General features: G+C 38.1%; 1 protein-coding gene across 1 annotated transcript in view; it reads left to right on the forward strand.

The window, feature by feature from the left end:
* The window catches only part of atg7 (ATG7 autophagy related 7 homolog (S. cerevisiae)), an 80,902-nt gene that overhangs the window by 29,965 nt on the left and 32,136 nt on the right, over positions 1 to 18,801 (forward strand). Inside the window, exons 16-18 of the mRNA XM_041980550.1 lie at positions 2,806 to 2,881; positions 7,384 to 7,464; positions 16,939 to 17,061. Of these exons, the coding sequence (XP_041836484.1) occupies positions 2,806 to 2,881; positions 7,384 to 7,464; positions 16,939 to 17,061 (280 nt within the window). The remainder of the gene's footprint in view (positions 1 to 2,805; positions 2,882 to 7,383; positions 7,465 to 16,938; positions 17,062 to 18,801) is intronic.

The raw sequence follows: 18,801 nt of genomic DNA on the forward strand, positions 1-18,801 counted from the left end.
AGTTTAATGTTATATAGTGCATTTATTCAATTTTATGTCATATTTAAATGGAAAGAAAAGAAAACCATTGCTCATTGTTTATAGTTTGTTTCAGTTTACCTCATAATGCTGCTGAGAGGAACAGCTTCATGTCCTGACAGCTCAGTGACAGGAGCAGCAGATGTTCCTGTCACTGAGCTGTCCTCCTTGATGCTTTTTGATGGCCTTTTGACTCTATCATGACAGATAATGTGTTTTTCTTTGGCATTTTACCTCAAACGCCCCATTCTCAGGATTTAAATATAAGTCTCAGCATGGTGCTGCATCTGGCTCCCTGCATAGCATTATACAAAAAAACAGTTTCCAGTCCCACCGCTTTCTTCTCTAGCTTACCCCACATTCAAGACTAAAACTAGCAAACATCCTTGTAAAGATGTGCTGATGTATAAAAGTGAGGAGACCTCGTCCCCAGTGGCTTTCTGAAGTGGCATCAATGAGCTTTACTCAACTTCACCCCAGGCTTAGCATCAAGGGAGATGTTGACTTTTAGTTGGAGCGGCACCACAACTGTGATTTCACTGTGCCACAGGTATTTTCAGCAATTTGTTTGTTGCACAACTCTCCTTCTTACACTGGGGTTCAATGAACTCTTTATGTTCTCTTTGCAGTCTGTGCTTGCTCGATATTTGCTAGTCTTTTTCTAAACACTGATGAGGATGTTTTCATGCCTGTTAAGTGTGTAGTCATGTGCACAGGTGTGTTTCTGTGGAAATGGAGTTCTGTGTGTGTTTTTAAAATTCATACTAAGGCAACAGTTTGCTGTGTTGATAAGATGGCTATTTTTCTCCCAGAGTGTTTTGAGATGCAATAAGCTGTTACACAGCTGTTCTTTCTGGCTAGGATAAAAAGCTTAGAGAGCGAAGAAGAGAAGGAGAGTTTTCATTTGTGGTCTGTATTTCAGGGGTTGCTCAGCTTTTTCCTTTATGTTACATCTGCCTCTCTTGCATTGGCCTTTTTTATTTTTATTTATTTTTTCATTGTGGAACCGCATATTCTCATCTTTTATCCTTTTAAGTTCCTTACATCAGCCGTCAAGTAGAATCGCACTACGTAACAACTGTTAGCTTTACATGTGGTTTACTGTTGCAGCAGTTTGACAGATATTTCTGACTTTGTAAAACCTCCGTCAGCTCAGTGTGAGATGTGATTTTTCATAATTGTCATCCCTAGAGCGCTAAATCTTTTGAACCTGTCTGGCTTTGCTGATATTCAATGGCTCATGGAAAATGTCAAACTTCAAAAAAAAAAAAAAAAAAAAAGGGGGTCTCTGAATTCTCTAGATATCATTGAGCCCAAAAATCATTCCAAATTTAGATCTGTTATGAAATTGTAATTGCCAACATATGGTTGGGAATGACATAAACAGGTTACGGAAAATATGGTTAGAGATTGTTTGACGTGTTATTTTTTTTTTCTTTCATTTTTGCTCAAACAGTCTGAAATTGATAAGAAAATGCAACAGGAAAATGGACATTTCTGTTATATTTCTGCTATAGTAATTCTTGGGTTTGTTACTAGTCAGTTTCATGTCATTGCTAAGGATATTGAAGGCCTCTGGTTGCACAGCGTTTCTTGTGGTTGTTAAAAAAGGGAGGTAGAAGGCCGAAAGTGACCCATGCATTGGCATTGAAGCATCAGCACCATGGCCATCCAGTTAAGTCTGAATGATTCTGTCCCCATGTCAAATAGCGTTCCACTGGACAATGCTCAATACTGGTTTCCATGGACACCATTCAGGGAAGATGGACACACAATAGACGATTAAACTTTCAAAAGCTCACCTCGATCTTGAGGTCTGAGGCAGGTTGAATGGGATAAAAATTGAGTTGTTTAGACCCTTTCTTGGTAGGCAAAAGAAAAGCATCCAACTCCAAGAGCGGTCCCTTCAGTCAAGCTCGGGGATGTAGATTCATGTTTAATGTAATAGGACAATGGCCGAAACATAAAGCCAAAGTTTTCAAAACGAAATCATTAATAACACTTTAAAGTGTCCAATCTCAAATACCTGGGTGGTATTAACAGAGAGGTGGTCCAGAGTCCCAGTGGAGAAATGGAAAATCCTGTTCCACTGAATAATGAAATAAAGGCTTAGCCTTTGTCACTTCTTTTTCATTTCCAGTCAAAGTGAAAATACAGATCATATTAAATTTAATACAAGTCCAAATTTTGCACAGCTATGAATAATTTTAGGCTAAACTGCAACCTACCAAATTCAGGGTTTTGTTGCAGGGATTTACAGACCCTTAATTCTAACTTCAGAATAGTCTTTCCTAACTTAAACTGTAGGATCAGCCTATCAAATCATGTCATTTTTTTCTCATTCTATTTTTCAGCTTCTTGTCAAGAATAGACATTTTTAAAGAATTTAAACTATAAAACTCAGTTTTATCATCAATATAATAAGCTACATATGAATCCATAAAATAGCACTGAGAGTTGGATTTTGCAGAATCAGATTTCAGTACAATACCAGCCTGTTAATTAGCAGCAGCTATTTTTAATCAAACCAAAGAAAAACTTGGCAAGCTACAATAGTAAATGGTGGTAAAGACAAAGCATGCAAGACAGTCTGATGCACCTTCACATTCTCTATGCAAATGAATAAAAGATTTATTAGTTATTTATTGTTCTGCTTCACTGTCAACTGCCATAAAAAATCTAATGTAGTATCTTGTTTAGCTATTTATTGTTCAGTTTTGTGTAAGTATAATTGAAATGGAAACATTTCTTAAAGCGCATGCATTTCTCCTTTTTCTCCATCCTCAGCGGCTACGCGGTTGCCAGCAGCAGCGACGACAGAATGAATGAGCCTCCCACGTCTCTGGGTCTTGTGCCACATCAGGTGAGGGACGCGCACACTTAAATCAAAATAAATGTATTCCTGTGTTCTGTTTATTTATCCAGTATCTGTTGAAAATATGGTTTGCATGGGATGTATTACAGTCCGACTTGTCACACTTAAAAATAAGCTTGATCATAAATATAAACATAAGGATTAATTGATGATCACAAAAAAAAAAAAATCAGTATTACATGAATTGAAATAATATTAGGTCGTTCTAATTTGAATTAAATATTATCTGTGGTGAACACTGTGCAAGTAACACTTTGTTGAACTGTCGAGGATCTTCATCCTAGGACTGCCAACCCCTTGCTGGTATGGTTACAAGTGGCCATTAAGTGCATGTTGCAATCCTTTGAAGTATGCGACTAGATCTTGGTGAAAGAGCCTTAAAGACTATTTAAACATTTCAAGCAAGCTACGTTTCAGCAAGCATTTTCTTGTCTATGGGAGAGATGAGTTCACGGAGTGTCACAGCATTCACAGACACCCCAAGAAAGGATTATGAGTAATTAAATATTAAAGATGAAAAGAGCAGTCTTTACTCTGTTCTTACATGCAGACGGAAAGATGCAGCATTAAGAAAAACCTGCTGTTTACTTACTGAAATAATAACTTAGTGGGACCTCAGACCATGCACTTTGCTTGGAAACCCAACTTTACAATTTGTACTATATTAATGAACTTCTCTATGCCAATTGTGTAGTGAAAAAAAATTAACAGTTTTCTATTTTGGTCTTTTTAATCATCCCTTGAAGGGTTTTCAATAGAAAAATTAAACTTAACTCAAGGCTGTGAATAAGGAGAATCCTCATGACTCATACCAGTGTAATTAAGAGAGCTTAGTCTGACCAAGAGTAAGAATCTCATTAACTGAGAGTGAAAGAGATCCTCTGATATACAACCTTTAGCTGCCAATATTCACGTCTTTGCAAATTATCTATAATAATGAATCCCTTCTTTTAGTTTGCTGGCAAGTAAAAATGGGTCAAAGATAAAAAATTTTGTCTTACTGTGACAGACAATAATTTCCATAGGTCAAGAAAAAGAGCAGCAGAGTTCAGACAAGACTGGAAGTAATAGAAAGGTTAGAGCTCAGTGTATAGTATATTATAATACATGGTTCTGATTACAGAGTTGGTTACAATTGGGAAAAAGACCAAAGAAACTCTGGCGAGGATAGAATTGAGTTGGATTGTGCTTATCAGGAGAAACAGCATGGGCTCTCCAAAACATTAAATGGCAATGCTGTTATTTTCATAAACCTAATGTCATATTTAAAGACCAATAAAGCTTTCCAAAAGCTGAATAATTGATTTTATTTGTAACTATAAGAATAAATAACCATGTGCGGTCAAAAACAAGACTTTAGTATCCTTGTAATAACTGAAAACACTGGCAAAAAAAAAGGCTACGAAAGATAACGCTCATTTGTAAATGGCATAACCTTGATTTAAAAAAAACAAGAAAAAGACCAACCAGAAAAAAAACCTTCTCTGTTAGGAATATCACAGAAAATCATGATTATATATTCTGTACAGAGGTGGGTCACTAAATAGAGGAAGATGAGATGATTTGCAGCCATCCAATCTGTGATCTCAGCTAACTAGGTGCTTCATCTCACCACCTCCATTTGCATCATCATCAGTATTCATCATCCCGAGAATATGAATTCCTGCCATTTGCCTGGTACCATGCTGCTCGTGGCATTTCAGCCAAATAAGCCATAGAAAAACAACATTCATACGTGTTGTCTTCTATATGTGTTTGCAGAGGGTGAGAAGATAATTACTAAAGAGAAAGAAATGCCAAATAATATGCCTGGAGGAGGGAATGTGTTGTGTGCACTTTGAATGTTTGTATATGATGCCTTTTCTTCCTGTAATCTATGCTTATAAAACACACTGCAGGGGGGAAGGTTAAGGCTGCTGGCCGTCTCTTCGTGGTGCCACAGTGACAGCTTGTGGTGATTCTAAAACATTGAACATTATAAAGCTATAGCTTTGAGAAAGGCATGTAGAAAATGTACCAAAGTAAAACACCAAACTAACAGGCACTATTGCTCAATTATTGCAGGTTTTTTTTTCTTTTTTGTCCCTGTTTTGTTTTATTTTTATTTTATTTTTTGTTAAGGAATAACACACAATACTGAAAGAAAATATATTTATTTACAGAACCAGTTTCAAATAACAGAAACTGAACAAAGAAAATATAATGAAATAAAAGATTAATGTAATAACATTTTGTAGAAACACAATAGGTAAACGAATTAAAATATATAATAGCTAAAACAAACCACCAGCAGTAAACTGACATTCTTTGAAACACAGCGAAACACCATGGATGTGATCACGGGACCAAGCTATAATTACATGGAATTCTTCTGAGGATAGATGGGAGCAAAATTTTCTCATTCTTGGGTTTTATATACAGGGTATGAGGACACATATGACTGTTGGAAAACCTTTAGAAAGGGAATTTTGCATAATATGGGATCGTAAAAACATCTGGTTGGTCGATCTCAGTCCTCCAGCTGAAGTCAGATAATGTGAAAGTTCTTTTAGATAAGTTTTCGTTCACAAACCTGTTGTAGTCTAATATTTAGTAAAACCCTAAAAGAAAAACTTTAATTTTAGCATGGCACTCTCTTGTTATCCTACTGTGTGTGCGTAAATTGGAGCAGTACTGCGTGTGTGTTGCTAAGCGGTGCTTTTGACTTCGTGACCAACAGTTAAATCTAGGCTTACGGATCCAGGTTGGATGCTTGGATGGACTGCCTCATCTGGTGTGGTCACACAGAGGGTGTTAACCATTGTATAAGAATAATAATAAAATTAAAAAAAAAGGTTGAATGATGGTTCTAAGACACAATTAGATTGCAAGTCTAATGGTGTAAATTAATGGTGTAATGTAAAACAAGATGGGCATACTAAAAAGTAGGGGGGCAAGGCTCTGAGATGTGTATTAAAACAGCCCCCCAGGGTAAAGTCAGTGGGGACCTCTGGGTCCTGACTTATGCATTTGTTGCCTGTATTTTCTATGCTGGTTCAATAAAGGCTCCCTGCTTGCACCTTGCTGTCTGCATCTCAGATTCATGAGTTTTATGTTAATTTACAACTCTGTAATGTTGAATCAAGGTAAATTAAAGTAAATTAATAGCTAAATATTTCATTCTGTTACCTGTTATTTCCTTTCTGCACCAAATTATAAATAATATTCCTACAAATACATTAAATAATCTAAAAAACACTTTGAAGTATCGACTGGAGTCCTGATTTGCTACTTTTGTGTAAATATGTGCAGCAGGTGAGCACACTGGAATTGCATATTTGGACTTATATATTTCTGCTGTTTCATACTTTAAAGATTGCAGGTTTTTTTTTTTTTTTTGGTTTTTTTGGTAGAACACCATTTCACCTCTGTTGCCCACACTCTCCCATTAGTCTGACTCACTGGTCCACTCACTCTTGCATTTGTTACATCACTAACTGGATATATGTGTTCTGCCAGCTCTCATTTTGCATCAATGTTACATCTGCACTGCCTGTTATTGCAGTTAAATTGACAACATTGCCATCTGTTTTTATTACGCTTTTTTTTATCATCGTTGAATAAACCACACTAGTTGAAATGACCAGACATACAAAGCAAGAAGTGAATGAAAACCACATTTAAAAAAATGAAGCAAATGGTGCAAATATAATGAATTTTAATTGTTTCTTTTCAAACACTGTACCAGTTAGAGTATTATCTCACACAGATTTTGAAATGTACATCTTAACATGATAAACTTAGGCTACAATACAGCTTGGACCTATGCATATTTGTCCCAATTAGGAGGAGATATGAAGAATTGGGGTTGAAGACCTTAATAACCCAAAATTGCCTCCTTCTTTATTTACTATGCATTGACAGCAGCAGGTAGCAAATACTTGATATACCTTTTGTTGTCAATACTAGACCTTATCATCAAGTAGTCTTTTCATGCTCTGGTCCATGTGCGTCATCAGAGAACATAATTGACTACAGCTTTTATTGAATCCTTTGTGTGGCCCTGAAGTGTTGGTAGTATTTGTTTGTATAGAAGGGTAGCATCGTGAAAAATAATTGTCCTCAATAAAGGGTGAAGACTTATCAAATAAATAAAATGTTTTACTAAAAAATGTTGCTGCTTCACTGACACCAGAGGGAGCTATCTGTCTACTTCTAAAAACAAAAACACAATGTTTTACTGATGGCACATTTTCCTTTATTTACTACCGTATTTACTTTTAATTGCAAGGTATAAAGACGTCATAGGAACTATTTCCCACAAACTGACACTTTTAGACACCAATAACTGTAGTTTTCTCTACAGTTGTCTTGTGTTTTAGTAAGCTGTTGCCTGAATGGTTAGGCTTATTTCTCCACCCATCATTCAAATGTACAGTATTTATAAATATTGTAACTTTCCCAATAGTGAGCCCCATTTGATTGATGGGGTGTTGATTTTTCCTTCACAGATCCGAGGCTTTCTGTCCAGGTTTGACAACGTCCTGCCTGCCAGCCTTGCCTTTGACAAATGCACTGCCTGCTCACCCATTGTAAGTGTCATCATTTGTTCCTCTATGGTTCTAATTTAGCCTTTTTAAGCCCGGTTTAGTCCAAACACAGAGTTCTAAAGATGATTTCCAGTTTGCCAGCAAGACTGAAACACATATATTTTGTGAAATTCTGATTTTCTTATCAGATCGGATTCTGTTACTATGTGACAGCAATGTTTTGAAACACAAATCACAGCCCTAGCAGAAGGAAGGGGATTCCCAGCTCTCCCATATCCACGTTGTTAAGTCAGTGTAGCTGTGTTGAAATGTTGTTCCTTGAGGAATACTGAAGACACAAATATGCATACGCACACAGACACACACACAGGAAAGCTGGTAAAACCATATGGTAACAATCAAGCAGCAGTTGCTCACTGATGTCAGTAACTGTCGTATGAGTGGAATTAGCTCCCACCGCTAGTGTATATGTGTGTGTGTGTGTGTGTATGTATAGATGGGTTGCAGAAAGGTCCACACAGTCTAAATCAGCCAAACGGGATGGGAGAAATTACCCTCAGTGCTTTTTGCTGCTTCTTTGTCATTGGTCTGTGTGGTTATCAGCATTCAGAAGATAAACAAAGCGTGCGTACTGCTACCGGCTCGGCTGCTACAGCTAGCTTTTGGCTGTGCCTTTGGTTGCTCCAATCAACATCCCAAAGGATTCCATTTAACAGACTACTTGCTGACCCTGAACGGCAGCCCAAATGGGTTCCTGCTATCAAATGGGATAAGTGGATGCTGTCAGAGAACTCTCAGCTTTGTAGCGAGCAAATTTTGTTAAAAACAGTAATAAAATAGTTTTCTCACAGTAATGGCCACATTAACTCCTAAATATAACACAGACACATCCCCAATTTATACATTGTGATAATGTTTTCTGCATCTGTTGCTCACCTTTGACATGTAGAGGAAATATTTTGTTTGGGGCACATTTCACAGCTCAATATCTGATATGTATCCTGCCACAAAATATTTATAAACCTCCAAGGCTTAATTCTGCTTTAAATTCTGCCCCTCTGACGTCAGACTGGAGGTAGCTTTAAGTGTTGTGGTAAGCTAAATTAGGTAGCAATATCGCCATCAGTTGACAGTTTTGGAGGTGTGTAAAACAGGATTTTGGAAAATTTAACAGGTCTTGAGCACCAACAAGTGCACATTTTTTTAAAATATTGCCATCTGACCTGACCACAAAAGTGCTGAACTGGCTTGGAAAGTGTGAAGTCTGCTAGCGCTATCCCTGATGAGAAACAGTTAATATCAAATTAATTTATCATTTTTGAAAAAATGGAGTTATGTTAATGTTACCTACTGTATAACTGCATTTGTTCACTAAATAAATCTATCTATCTATCTATATATATATATATATATATATATATATATATATATATATATATATATATATATATATATATATAAACACACACACACCCATAAACTTATGTTATATCATGTTTTAACACTGTATTTGTCAAATGTTCTGTATTTTTCCTTTCTCTTTTTTTAATGTTAAATTATGCTTCTTATTTTCTGATGTTTCTGTAAAGTATCAGTCGTTGCAGTGTGCTATACAAATAAACCTGCCTTGCCTTTAGTGGTTCATTATCCAGTTTTCTTGCCTATAAATTCTCTAACTTTGCATTCTTTACTTGACTGTTCAGCTTAACCTCTTGCACCTGCACTTTCCGGTACTGGGAGTTAAGGGGTTAACATCTGGTTTTACTGTTGTAATGTCAGGACTGTAATGTAACATGTGGGGTATCCACAGAAAGTCCAGAATCTCTTCTAACAGCTCAGTAAAACCTTTTCAATGACCACCAAACACAGTTAAGACAACAGACAATTAAAAGACCAGGTACACAAAGTCCACACAAAAAATGGACACAAAAAAGTACACAAAAAAGCAAACAAAAAACTAGATTTCTCATTGTGCTTTGGAAGCAGTTTCCCTGCAAAAATCACAATTTTCTTTCCCGCTGCATGGGTTTGATTGGGCAAAGAGAAGAATCAGTTCTTTTCTTAAGTGCCAGACAGAAAACATGCCTTCATTTTGATAAACCCGCTCTGTTCTGATTGTTTACATCAGGAGAGAGCGGGTTTATCAACCTCCTCTGGCCTTTGCTTGTGGTTTCTCTGTGTGTTTAGAGCCAGTGAGCAAGAACTTTGAAGTAAAAGAAATTGCATGAACGTGCAATAAAATAATTAACAGTGTTAATTAATTAATACGATAAATAACTGCAAAAGGTGTACCAATAAAAAGTGATACACAGCCCTCTGATGATATAAACTTTACCATCAGAGGGCTTTGTATCTGTTCTTTAACCAGTGTTATGCTGTTAAGCTGTTTCAGTGAACGTCTGTGTTTCAACCTACATGTGACATTGATGAGCATTAAAATCTGTTTGGTATAATTAGTTAAACATACACCGGACTACAATCCTACAAAATCCCTGACTTTTTGCAAGTTTATGTATAAGAATTGATGCTGGTTTGAATGCAATGGGAAGCAACACTAAATATTACTGTGATTTAGATTTTTCTTTTATTTACTCACTTTGCATTTTGTAAATTAATAACAATAAACAACCATTAGTTATATTTTTGAAAGCATTCTTAGTTTAAAGCATTCATATCTGCCTAAAACAGTTGCACAGTAGTGTATATATAACTTCCCTCAGCCAACCTCCCATCTCCCCTGGGTAGACTGGATATCTGTTCATCTCAAGCTCAGGTCCTCTACCAAAGTCCTGGGAGCTTGAAGGTCCTCTGCCGTATCCTAGCTGTTAATAGTACTTCACTCTTCTGGATGGAAATGTCTGTTTCTCCAGGTATTTGTTGAAGCCACTTCTCCAGCGTGGGGGACAAGGCTCCCAGTGCTCCAATGACCACTGGTACTACTGTTGCCTTCACCTTCAAGGCTTTCTCCACCTCTTTCTTGAGTCCTTGCTATTTCTGCAGTTTCTTTTAAGTCCATATTCTCTCCAACACTCTCTAGCCATTGGTAGGACTTGTTCATATCCGCCACTTTAGTTGTCGGTGGTACATCTCTTGGCCTCCCTCTTTGCGCTTAGTGTTTAACCTCTGGATACTGGATTGGGGTGTAACCCTCCATGCATGGTGAACAGCTTCTGTGTTTTAACATCTGTGGTCTGAACTTCCTCCTTTGGCCAGATTATTATCCGAGCAGGGTATCTGATCACTGGCAGCATAGCTGTTAACTTCTCAGGACTTGCCTTACTCATTGCAAATATTTGGCAGAGGTTTTCCTTGTGGCTTCTTCGTGGTTGCCATTTGCTTGTGGTATGCCAAGGTACTTCAAGCTCTCCGCAAACATCTGTTATTGTGCCCTCTGGGAGTGCAGTGTCCTCTGTATGGACGACTTTCCTTCTCTTTGTTACCATTTGGCCACATTTTTCCGGTCCGAATGACATTCCGATGTCCCTGCTGTAGATGCTGGTGGTGTGGATCAGTGAGTCATGTCTCATTCGCTTTTAGCATACAGCTTGATGTCATCCATGTAGAGGAGGCAACTGATGGTGGCCCATTCCAGAATCGGTAGCCATAGCCAGTCTTGTTGATTAATTGGCTGACGGGGTTAAGCAGAACAGCAGCGGGGACAGAGCGTCTCCTTCGTATATACCACATTTGATGGAGACTTGTGCCATTGGCTGAACGTTGGCCTCTAGGATGGTCTGCCACAGCCTCACCGAGTTTGCTATGAAGGCTTAGAGGGCTTAGAGGCTTAGAGTGTTGTTGTTCTTGTACATCTTCAGGCATTCCAGGATTCATGTATGTGGCATTAAGTCATAGGCTTTCTGGTAACAGGTTTGTCTGCCTGGCTTGGCAGTCTCAGGTGACAGTTCTGTCAACCAGCAGCTGGTATTTTGCTCCTCTAGTACCTTCACCAATGCCCTTCTATGTCTCTGTCATGTATTGATTCATGTGCCCGCTTATCTTAGCCTATGATGCCCGTCAGGAGCTTCCATGTTGTGGAGAGAAATATTATTGGCTGATAGTTGGATAAGACTGTTCCCTTCTGCGGATCTTTCAGTATAAGGACTGTCCGTCCCTTGGTTCATTTATGCTGCTAGGTGCGCATGAAATGAAGTTAGCATCTTCACCAGTAGGAGTTGGATCATGTCCGGGCTAGGTGTTGTCCAGTTCTTCATGTTCAGTTTTTCACTGAGAGTCTTTGTTGTGTATCTGCCATTCAGGGAGGGAGCTGTGGTCCGCTCTTGGTTCTGCTTGGTTTAACCACTGTGCTTCACAGTTATTTCATTTATTAAAAGAATATATATATATATATATATATATATATATATATATATAGTACCTGGAGTGTAACAAGTCGAGGAAGTACATTGCTGACAAAAGGGTGTTGTGATGAGTGGAGGGCTGTTTTGCCTCATTCTCCCCTGATCTCAATGCAGTCTTTGTGTCGATAAAGAGGTCATAAAGCCCCAGATCTATCACTTTCATGTGAAGACAGAGAAGCTAAGAGGGAGAGGGGGAGGGAGTTGGCTAACTTTTACACTAATAGTTCGCTCCACCTACGCTCTGGGAAAAAAAAAAAAAAAAAAAAAAAAGCATGGCGTTCCAGCCCATATTAAGGTGTCATGTTTCTGCCTGTGTGACTGATGAGATTATTCGGTCTGCACAGAGGTGTCCGTATGGTTTTACAGGGATTGGACAAAGACAAAGTCATGGATAATGGACGTGAGTTAGGGAAGACAATTCTTTGCAGAGGCAGGAATAAAAGTTGTGTTGTGCATATGTTATAATCCCACCCACACATCTTTTCCCTCTCTCTTTTTCATTTGCTTATCTGCCTTTCACTCTCTTCCTTTCAGCCTACTCCTATTTCACTTCTCCTACTTCTCCTGCTCTCCCTTCCTGCTCTTCCTCCCCCAGATCTCTCCCCTCTTTTGTGTGTCTCTGTGTCCATATATCAGTGTGTTCACTTTAATAGCTTGTGTGTGTACATGTCTGTCTTTGTCTTCTCTTTAGATGTGCGTGTTTGAGCAAGTGCATGTCAGTCTGTGTGTATTTCTGCCACAGTCAGCTGTGTGCTGCCAGGTCACTATGGTAACAAAACAATTCAGCCCCTGTCTGGGTTGGAGCAGTTCCTGTAGAGTTGAGGCTTTTCACTTTGTGTGTGGTGTGCGTCTGTGAGTGTGTATTTCCTAACTCTCTTTGGGAATACAAGCCAATAAAACTACTGTACATGCCAAAGAGTAAATCACAGCTGACGTGGCGTTGTTTGACACCACGCCTCTTGTTTGTGATTTTTGTATGTGTTGCAAACTGTGTCGGTTTTTAACAGTGTGCAGCCAGAAGCAGTAATTCTGCTCTAGAAATTTTAATAACACATTATAGAGTTGAATCTGTTATAGGAGAATGTAATAACAATTTATAATTTCTCATTCACCTCTATTATTTTGTACACTAGGTTAGTATAACAAGATTTTAAAACGTTAGGTGTTGTTTAAGATGTTAATAATAGGATACAATGACTTGCATATCTCATCTGAGCTGAGCTGACCTGATGCTAATTAACCTAACTAGTTACAACATGTTACTCCATCTTTTACTGTCACTTACTAAACCTGCCCTTTGTTGCCCCTGTCCAAACCTTAGAGATGTGTTGTTGCCATCACTTTCAAAACAAGTTAATCATTTTGATGACACAACGAAATATCTCACTTTTAACATTTAATGTTTTCTTTGTTATATTGTAAATATTGGTTTATCAGATTTGCAGATTGCTGCTTTGTTTTCATTTACATTTATCCAGCATCACAAATCTTCTGTGCTGTGTCAAACAAACTTAACCAGTATTATAAAGGATTTAACTTATACAGCAGCATGTCTTCTCACATTCAACACAGTCTAAGAGAAGAATAACAAGTGTTTTCATTTTTGTGAGCTGAGCTTTCTCTATGGCATTCCAGACAAACAGCACATTACAAAGCCTTGGAGGCTTCACTGATGAGTCAATATGAAGTTAGTCTGTGTAAAAGGAAGTGTCTAACCTGGTCTGAAGAACACGTCAGATGTCAAAGCCACTTAGTCACAAGGTACCGTTTACTCATAGTGTAGATCATGTCACACTGTTGCACTGTTTATAACTGTTTGTTAGAAAATAAATAAATGAAAAATAAAGCAAACAAAACTAAGCAGTGTTAACTAGTGCCCCAATCCATTAGCCTAGGTGGCTGTAGCTCAGAAAGAAGAGCAGTCCTCTGCCAACCAGGAAGTCAATGATACATTTCAAAGTATCCTTGGGCAAGACATGAACTCCACGTTGCCTCCTGATGTGTCTATAGGGGTGTGAATGTGTGTGATAGGGTGCCCACTTAGTATGTAACAATAGAAGGTGTGTGTGTGTGTGTGTGTGTGTGAATGAGTGATTGTAACATGTAGTGTAAAAGCACTCTAAGTGGTCAACATATGACAAGAGAAGAAAAAGCTCCATATAAATATAGTTCATTTAACATATTCTTGTGGTAATGCCTGCATTAAATATGTGAGTTTATGAAGTGGTGCAACCTCAGGCTACCATCTGTACAATATAAAACCGTCAATATAACAGCTGATGATAGTTGCTCTTTTAGATTTATATTTTATATGTTTTATACTGTTGTTTTTTTTATGGTTTTAATGATTGCGTCTGTAATGGAATTTAGGCTGCTGCTGTCTTGGCCAGGGCTCCCTTGAAAAAGAGATTTTTAAGGAACTTCCTGGTAAAATAATGGTTAAAGAAAATAAACAGAACCGTGCTACGAGGCTTCAGGTTAAAGGAATTCCTGTTCTCACGTCCACATCCCATGAATTTGCACATGGTTGCAGTCGAATTTCCATTAGATTTGAATAACGGGACGAGTTTATTCTTAACATTTTGACTTTATTATTGTTGTGTATCATCATTACGAACAACTGCATGGTGTGCTAAGTGTGTTTTCTGTGTCCTTGGAATGACTTTTTTCATAAGATCATCACAGTTATCAGGTTGCTTTCTGTGCAATGATCAGCTCTATTTCAACAAAGCGGGTTTTAGCCGTTGGCATCTCACGTAACAGAACCTGTGGATGGAAGTGGAGAATCAAAGAAATAAAAGAAAAGGAAGGAAAGAAAAGAGAGGTGAAAAGATGAATGAGGGGTTACATCAGTGAGTATTGTATGTGGTATGTCTGGCTCCAAGACTAGACGCCAGGTCAGACTGTGTACACACACACTCCCCCCCACACACACACAAAGGTAGTGCTGCTGGTGTCTGTTGCAGTGGTAACTACACCTGCAGAGGAGAGTCTGTGGGTGTCCATGAAAGGCTCGGCCAATGTTAGGAAGATAGTCAAGAGGGCAGAGGGTGTGTGTGTGTTTTGGAGATTGTGTGTGGGCATTTGAAGTCTGTACTGGTGGGAGATCAAGGTAAACACTTCAGTGTGACTGTGGAGGTACTGAGTTGTGGTGTTACTGAAAGGTTATACTGAATGGCCAGAGGGAAAATATTTATTATTAATTTTATGTTTTATTCTGTCCAGAAGTTGCTATTGTTCCATTCTTTTGAAGTGTTTTTCTGGGATGTGAATATCTTTCCTTTAAACTTTATTTATGCATTCAACTGGGACAACACAAGTTGATGAACATCAGTTCAAAAAGACATTAGATTGCAGTATTTAAAAGATCCACCCCCAAAAATCAAGTGGTAAACTATTCCACTCTATTTCCCTTTACTAACAACACAGCCTCTGTGTGTGTCCTGTGATTAAATGGCATTTAAAAGTCTTCTCTTGATGATCTTTGTGTCAGTGCCAGTTTTCTGTTTAATAAATTAATTAGAGTATGAGTAGGTTCATGTGCTACACCAATGAAGAGGTGAGATTGCTGTGATTCAATTAATGCAAAGCAGTTTTCATTAAAAACTTTGCCTCATCTTTTCCTAAAGCGATCTTAGAAATCTGGTGATCATTTTAATACTCTTGATCATTGATTTCAGAGTGAATTTGGCTTTGTTAGTGTTAAAATGAAATACAAAAGCTTGCAATCACATAAGTTAGTAGGAGCCCTTGTGTGATATCCACAGGTTTTAATAAAAAATAAAGAATTTTGGAGAGTGATTGGACATATTTTTAGAAAAATTAGTATAAAAACACATTTTTCTGTGCTATTGTTTGTAAATTTGAATTAGGACTTGTGGTGTGATTGTGTTTTATAATAGATTACACCCATTATCATCTCAAAGCATCTGTTTACTAAAAAGTTAACAGATTGTAAATGACCTACTTGTGATAGATAGATAGATAGATAGATAGATAGATAGATAGATAGATAGATAGATAGATAGATAGATAGATAGATAGATAGATGGATGGATGGATGGATGGATGGAGGGAATTTATTGCGAGAAAGAAAGATAAATAAAAAGAACAAATATAAACTGCAACATAATACTATGTACGAATTATGGTGCAATGATAGTGCATGAGGAAATGCTGACGTTGAGCAGTGTACAGGTATGATCACCTCTTACACTTAGAAGAGTTATTGTAGTCATTGTGAATGGGAAGGATGATTTTCTGAACCTTTCTTTATGACATCAAAGCTGAAGCTGTTAGAGAAAGAGCTCCACTATCCTTTCAGTATGCTTTGCAGTTGGTTTGAAGGACTGTCCATAATGGAGACAAGTTTGTTCAAAGACTTTCTGTCTCTGACTGTCTCCAGGTTGTGTCCAATGATATTACTAGTGAATCAATTTGCTGATTGTGCTGGATTCCGTGGAGCTGATGCTGCTCCCCAGCAGACCTCGGCATACATGTTGGCCCTCGCCACCACAGACTGGAACAACACCTTCAACAACCTGCAGCATACAATGATGGATCGGAGCTTCCTAAGGATGTAGAGTTTGCTCATCCTTCTCTTGTACACAGCACCTGTGTGATCCCCCAGTCCAGTCTGTTGTCCAAGTGCATACGCAAGTACTTGCAGCTCTCCACAACCTCTACCTCCTCACCCAGGATCCTGATGGGCTGAGTTAAAGTCTATCACAAACTCATTTGTCTTGTTCACATTTAGAAGGAGATGGTTACTTGTGCCCCAGTCCACAAAGTTGTTCACCAGCTCTTTTGCTCTTTTTCCTGCAGTTTTCAATGCATTTTTCCATGAAGAAAAATGATAAAATATACAGTAGATGTGTCTGAGCAGTGCTGACTGGACACTGTCAAGTTGCATTGCATTCCTCTTTCCAGAGATCACTTGTTTCTCTTACCAATGTAAACCAAAAATAATAACAGACTGGTCTTATTTAAGAACTAAAACTATAAAACATTGGTATTACCAACAAAACACTCAAAAAGTACCTTGAACTAATCAAGTGATACGAGCACCTGTTTTATCACTTCATTACAGTTCATTTTAAATTGTCTGTAAATGTTTTTTTTTGTTTTTTTTTAATATTATTGTGGCTTCTTTTTTTAGGTCTTGGACCACTATGAGAGGGAGGGTTTCAACTTTCTCTCCAAGGTTTTTAATTCCTCCCACTCCTTCCTGGAAGACCTAACCGGGCTGACTCTGTTGCACCAGGAGACACAGGCTGCAGAGGTAAATCACACCCACTTGTACGACGACACAAACTGGTAGAGACATGTTCTCAAAACCTCAGAAGGTACTTTTTAGTGGGTTCGGTGAATTTCAGAAGGAGCTGTGATGACGAATGACGTAACTTGGAAGCCAGATGTGTAAAACTGAGAAACATGTGTAAAACATGATTAAAACTGCGTGTATGCGAAAGGGCAGAAATATAGCACATTTAAAAACACACTGGCAAAGGTAGAAAAGAAAAAGACTAGAGCATAAACAAGCACCAAGATTCTCCAACAGTACCAGAGCAGAAGCTCTAACTAAACCGTTAGCAGCTAACCTACCTTTGTTTGTGGTGTAGTGTAAATGTTTGCTGCTACAAAAAATACTTACAAGCTTAACTGACCAACCTGTATTATTTTAAATTGTCACCCTTGACAGTAACATTGTTGTTGCATGTGACATTGTTGAGTCTAGAACAGCAACTTGTTACTTACTATTTACTGGGGTGGTGTTTTGCTAGCTATGTTTAGTTTAGAGTAAATTAACAAAACCAACATTGTAAGGGTTCTTCTTCACAGCAATATAGCAGGATCTCTGTATGTAAGCGGGTTTAATCCACCCAATCAATGGTTACTTGCCCGCTCAGGTCAAATAGTTCTTGTAAGATTTCTTCACCAGTGGGTTTTTTTTCCTCCATTCTCAAAAAAGATTCACCCATATAGTACTGATCTTGTCCACATAAAAACAGTAAATGTCAGTTAAAGCATTAAGAATCTGTTTCTCAGCTGTGGATTATATACACAGGACCCAAGAGGACAGTGATAACTTAAACTGTCAACTAAATAATTTACCAAAACGTTTTGTTACTGTGTTCTGTGTGGTTGTAGTAGATCGCACCAAAAAAACCCTTCATTTTCTTACATAAAACATATTAAGTGTTTCTGTTTGTGTCTCACTATTGTTTTGCAACAGCCACTTGTTGTCCCACCAAGTTCAGGCCTCACTCTCTTCCAAATGCTGCAATGTTAGCAGTGGGCCATGTTCCGGATTATGTAGAAGCGACCTCCATACAGCAATTCTTATTTCTGTACTTGTAGGTGTAACCTTACCTGCCATTTCAAAGATTTTAGCTCTTGTGCTTTCTTGTCCACATTGGAAAAAGGAGACAACGGCACATAATCTGATGTTGAAAGACAAACATGAAAACTGTGATACTATTTGAATTATAAAGGAATGGTGTTGTCACCTGACTTTAACTGTCCTGTTTTCTGTGGAACAAGACGGATTAAGTTCCAGCAAAGATTCAGAATATTTTGTGGTGGAAAATAGGTGGTTTTCCTCAAGACTCCTCTCTGACATGAGACAGAGGGAGTGGAGGGAGAACAGAAAAGGAGTGTGTGGGTGGTGGGGGTTGGGTCTGGTCCTTCTGCACTGTGGGAAAATCCCATATGCTGTCTCTTCATCTCCCACTACTAAAAAGAAAAGAGGATAAAATCATTAAAGTGAGAATGATTTCAGGAAAACTTTAATCAGTGAACTGTACATGAGTGAAGAGCAAGGGATTTTTAAAAGAAAAGAAGAGATGGGATGAAGAATTTTTTTGTTCCCTTTTTTTTTTTTTTTACTATCAATCTCCACCTTCTTCCCTATCATTTCTTTGGTTCTTTCCTTCCTTTCCTATCCACCCCGTCTCTCTGACAAAGTGTGTTGACGAGTCTGGCGTCAGTCCCTTTCTCTTCAATCAGAACATAGAGAGAT

Source organism: Melanotaenia boesemani, chromosome 3 (assembly GCF_017639745.1).
Source record: "Melanotaenia boesemani isolate fMelBoe1 chromosome 3, fMelBoe1.pri, whole genome shotgun sequence".
Lineage (NCBI taxonomy): Eukaryota > Metazoa > Chordata > Actinopteri > Atheriniformes > Melanotaeniidae > Melanotaenia > Melanotaenia boesemani.